Source organism: Trichoplax adhaerens, genomic scaffold (genome assembly GCF_000150275.1).
Source record: "Trichoplax adhaerens TRIADscaffold_2 genomic scaffold, whole genome shotgun sequence".
Taxonomy (NCBI): domain Eukaryota; kingdom Metazoa; phylum Placozoa; class Uniplacotomia; order Trichoplacea; family Trichoplacidae; genus Trichoplax; species Trichoplax adhaerens.
Genome location: NW_002060944.1, coordinates 3,036,793 through 3,042,122, shown reverse-complemented (window position 1 = coordinate 3,042,122; position 5,330 = coordinate 3,036,793). Strand labels below are relative to the sequence as shown.

The 5,330-nt window shown below is 35.4% G+C and overlaps 2 protein-coding genes across 2 annotated transcripts in view; one reads left to right on the top strand and one right to left on the bottom strand.

The window, feature by feature from the left end:
• The window catches only part of TRIADDRAFT_53222 (uncharacterized protein), a gene marked incomplete at both ends in the record, with an annotated part of 2,566 nt that extends 433 nt beyond the window's left edge, over positions 1-2,133 (bottom strand). The window contains 2 exons of the mRNA XM_002109282.1: positions 158-545; positions 786-2,133. Coding sequence (XP_002109318.1) covers positions 158-545; positions 786-2,133 — 1,736 coding nt within the window. The remainder of the gene's footprint in view (positions 1-157; positions 546-785) is intronic.
• Positions 2,134-3,434: 1,301 nt separating this feature from the next.
• Positions 3,435-5,087, top strand: TRIADDRAFT_53221 (uncharacterized protein; the record flags this gene model as incomplete). Its single annotated transcript, XM_002109843.1, has 2 exons — positions 3,435-4,557; positions 4,717-5,087. 2 exons carry the CDS (start codon positions 3,435-3,437, stop codon positions 5,085-5,087), a joined length of 1,494 nt encoding a protein of 497 aa, XP_002109879.1.
• Between the last annotated feature and the right edge of the window lie 243 nt (positions 5,088-5,330).

Sequence of the window (5,330 nt, the reverse complement as noted above, 5' to 3'; positions counted from 1 at the left end):
GTAACATAATGACAGTTTATCTAAGTAAGAATATCGGTATAACATCAGTAACGAAACTAGTTCAATGACTCCTTTTGGAGTATCTTTTTGCAGAATCGGAAGAATGCGAAAACTGATGCAGTAATCTACAATACTTATATCATTCGCATATACTAACATGGATTCCGTGACTACTTTTGTTATCAGGTTGGTTATCTTCATCTCGATGTTATCGCCTGTTGATGTCGCTGCAGGAAGAATCTCATTGATAGGCATTAGATTTTTATCCTTGTCTAATAGTAGCTCAATATCGATGCTATATCCAAATGGCGTTGCAACTTGTAACCTGTAATATCTATCTCCACCTACAAATTGGTGAATGGCAGGCACAACATTTTGTTCCAATGACGACAATGAGGTAGTAACGGCACAAAACGCTTGAACAAATTTCCTTTTATTTACAGGCGATAAACATTGGATGCTTGAATCGCCTGATTCTAATATTGTGGCTAAATCTATTTGATATAACTGAGTTGCTTCTATTTGTGAAATATATGGAGTTGCATCTAGCAAACGAAGTAGACTCAATTAAATATTATTATATCAACCTTAAAATCATCAACATTGTTATTACTGTAATGTATACTGTATCACCTATGATATTATTGATTTATGATAAAAGTAGAGGACTGCATGCTAGTATTATTCCATTAATGATTTAGTTACATATGGCGACAATTTTTGAAAAATTTCATAATAGCAGACATATGCAATAGCGATAAATGCCTATTTTATAATATCTTTACCTTCTATAAATTGATCGGAGAGAATTTTAGATATTAATCGAGGTGGAAATTGTTCCATTATTATCAGTGACCAAGTTGCACTAATAACTTGCTTATAAAATTTAGGAGTGTAGCGATTTTGTCGCTTCATCAGATCTTCTAATCGTTGAATAACGATTGGGAAGAATTTTTTACTGGCTGGTAATTCCAGTTTAAAATTCATCTTCCCCAGTGAATAAATTAACTGACATAGGTCGTCTATATTATAATGCTGATGATTATGTAAGAAATGCAAACAACCAGCAGTAAATAATTGCTGATCATCATAATTCATGCTTGCAAAGGCCCAAATGATGTTAGAAATTGACTGTGGTCGTAACGTTCTCTTGCCAATATTGTCTAATGTACGTTTTTGAATGAATCCAAAGATTTCATCATTGAACCAGTTTAACTTTGCGAAAGCCCAAGCAATGTTTGCGATACTTTGTGGATCTAATAAATTAATTATTGCTAGCATTCTATTTTCAATTGCCGTCAACAGTTGTTCCGATCTATCCCCGAATAAAGCCAGCGAATAACATACCATGGATATACTGATTGGATTAAATTTATTAATGTTATTGATTGCTTGTTGTTGTAACTGTTGAAAAATGTCTATGTTTAATTGATCTTTTGATAATGCCCACATTAAATTAGCGATATGAACTGGATTATTAAAGCTTGTGACTCTTTTTTCCACCACTGCTACCAGCTGATTTAAATAGAGTTTATTATTTAATTTAGGTATCGTGGAATACTGTATAAGACACCATGCCATATGAGAGAGTTGGCTGTTACTAAAAGATGGATATCGTTGGGCCGCATTTGTATGGATATCAATAAATAATCGCATCACACTCTTATCGGTAATAAATCGATTCTTATTGATAAAACCTGCTAAGGATGATGATAGAGAAATAAATTCATCGTCATTTAATAAAGTTAATTTCTGACAAGTTAATTGACATAAATTTTGGAAATCCTTTTGATTATAAAGTGAATAGGAGTTATCCATGTTGTGACGAAGTTTGGAGAATGATAGTACTATTGTAGCAGGATCGTAGAATTGTTTATTTCGTTTAATAAATTGTAAAATAGATGCACAATTTGTTAATCGTTGTAATTCATCGTGCAATTGGCTATCCTGGAATAGATCTGTTGTAAGTGTGCGAGGGTAAAACTTTAGTAAAAATTCATATTTATTGACACTAGTTAAGCAGCGCATAGTGCTATCATAACTTGCAATGGTACTTCTATATTTGGCAGTATTTGTAACAGCAGATATTCCTCGTCTTGCCAACAACAGCAGTAGTAAACGACTAGACAGCATGTTGATTACAGTTTGTGATGCAACATTTACACGCCCAACACACTATTTTTACTATAATAATCCGATAGCCAAAATGATTGTTGCCACTTTCAACTACTGGTAGTCGATTGCAAAACTGAAATTAGCAATGGATCGATAGGAGATACACAGCAAGTTGCTCGATAAAAGTACTTGAGGATCTTGAATTCTGCAGTGATGATATCCCTATATTCAAATTGCAACAAGTTGTCACACAGTGTAAGGTTATACAGGTGCTATAAGAGGTCGCTATCTGGTAGCCATTAAATAATTCTCCATCAATAACGAATTGAACTCGCTCGCTTGCAAGCGAGCGATCGCGATTCCACAATCGCTCACCAAAACCAACGCTAGCAGAAATATCCTCTCTCTCTACTGTACTTTGAAATGCTTCTATCTCGCTCCAACTAGGGCATAGGACTTTACTGTTGGCTGATGCAACAACATTATTCCTGAATTAAGAGTAAGGATAAACTATCGAGGCAGCTCGGCATCTACGATCCACTCAACCTTTAACTTAATAAATAATATGATTAGACAACTGTAAAGGATCCGAGCCACAGCAGTCAGATTTGTGCATTTCAAATTAGCTTAGTGTAGCATGTAGTACCAGGTGGTCTAGCCACCATGCAGAAGTATCGTGCAACAGGGTATTGCAGGCTTACGAAAGACGGTGTTATAGTAGACTGTGTATTATAAAGGATGGTATGGGTACCACTACAATGAACAAGGCAATAGTCCAGTCTCACGAGATCATTGCTGGCTATAGCTGATTGCACGTTTACTTGATTGCCGCAATTGGTTGATTAAGCAGTTTAGCCTTCGATTTAGCCATTAAGTAAGACTGGAAGATCACAGTAGAGGTCAATAATCAGCTTACACAGCTGGTAATCATCATTGCAAATTCACAAGTACTGGTAGAGTCGAGCTAGAAGCTCATCGATTTCAATCGGATTGCACAACAGAATTCAAGGACGTGGAGATTAGCCTCGCCAGGACGAACTACGCTACGGTAATCAAATTAAATTTATTGGCGAGATTGTTGCAACAAGGACACGCATTTGGAAGCCAATTGAGCTATAGCATACTTCTTCCATACACTTTGGCAAATCCAAAATAGGTGTTAGCTTCAACCAAGTGCTCGTTTTATCTTAAAATTCATTCTCGACTATGATACCATGGTATTTTTTCAATTTTCAACTCAACTTGAGAATTAATGATCAAGGAAAAAAATGAAATGCTACCTGATCTCCAATTGATTAATAAGGCGATTATAGGCAAGAATGGCTATGCATAAAGTTTACCGTAAAGTGGTGAACATGGTAGCACACTCCAGAGATACTTTAACTTTCACGTATTTACCCCTATCAAGTTATCGCAGATGTAGCAATTTTTTATTTGGTATTGTTGATCAATTAAACAGTCCGACTGCTATCAAACAGGAGTTATACAATGCAAATCGATACTCACAGCAAGATATACACGAATTAAATGATCAAGAACTAGTCAAGATTATGGCTGTTACGCATTCCACTTCATGGACATCCAGATCTTTCAAGCCGCTAACACTTCGAAAGTGGTTCCAAATTAACGTGGAGGATGAATGTTGCCGTCGATTGCACAATATGGATAAACAACTTTGGTTAAACTTGGTGCATATTTCTTCCTCTCCTCATGTTCCTATTCGGAGCAGATTTACTAAAGCATTAGCCAAAAGAACTGAACGAGAATTAGATAGTATTGATGATTTATCGACTATGACTAAGCTATTTCAATTGTTTGCTGAACGCGGTAGTAAATTTCAATTTCTAAATAAATTAGAGCAAAGATTAGCTCGAAATATAAAGGATATTAATCTACAAGATATAATTCCTCTCTATCATGGCGTAGCTAAAAATAAAACTAAACATAAACCACTACTGTCAGCCTTGATTGATCATGCCTGTCGTAATCTTAATCATCTTGACGATATCAGCATTCGTAATCTAGTATTGATGCTCACTAAATGTAGAGTCTTTAACATGGAATTAATATTCGACATAGCAGCAATTTCAATCTTAAAGCTTTCAAATTGGTCACCATATACTGTTGGAGTCATAGCTTGGGCATTTGCTAAACACCTCATTTATAATCGCGAGTTATTTGAGGCCGTTGGCCAGCACTTTATGAATAATCATCAACAGTATGGTCAATATGATGTTGCGCAAGTATTATACTCCTTTGCAAAAGTTAATTTTAAACCGTCCAATAGTAAAGAATTCTTTTCTGCCATAGAAAATCTATTAAACCGGTCATATGATAACTATAATCCAAAGTTTTTATTAAACATTGCATGGTCTATGGCGATCTTGCAACGGTATCATCGTCCCCTCTTTGCTAAGGTATTCGATCCAACCTTCTTACAAAGTAAGTTCATTTACTCAGAGTATGATATAATACAGTCATTGCACAATTGCTAGCTATAAAGATAGTATATTCGTACACCTTAATTAGTATTTTTATTAATAAATGTACAATACACATATATATATATATATTTTAATCATGATCATCTACAAACGCTAGAATGTCAATCGAATTCCGGACTAAGCCGTGTAGATAAGGTGCAGTTATGCCAAATAGACTTAGCAGTCAAACTGGAATACGGAGATGGCTCTTCCGAGTTTTCTTTGCCATTACCACTACGAAATCAAATTATTAAAACTTTGGCCAATTTACAGCGGATAACATCGACGATAGAGATTGAGGTTCAGCAGGCTATGGAAAGAATTTTTGGTGGTAAACAATACTTTGGTTCTGAAATATCTTTAGAATGTGGGTACAGCCTCGATATGGCGTTTGTTTTGGATGACAGAAATCGGGCTCTATTATGGCGTGATTTTGATAGTATCCGTCTAAATGAGGACATCTTTGCTGTCCTTGATACTAAGCGGTAATGATACTTACACTTTATGACCAAATATATTTAAAAAGATTGTTACGGATTTAGTTTTCCTGATAAAGTCGTTTCAAAGAAAGCCAGTGTTGCTAATGTTTAATTATGCTACTAAAGGAATCCACTACGTAAAGTAGCTGTGGAGGTTGATGGCTCCCATCATTTTGCATATAAGACACGAAGACCATTAGGTGACACATTACTCAAACATCGTTTGTTGAAAGCTTTGGGATGGCAAATTATA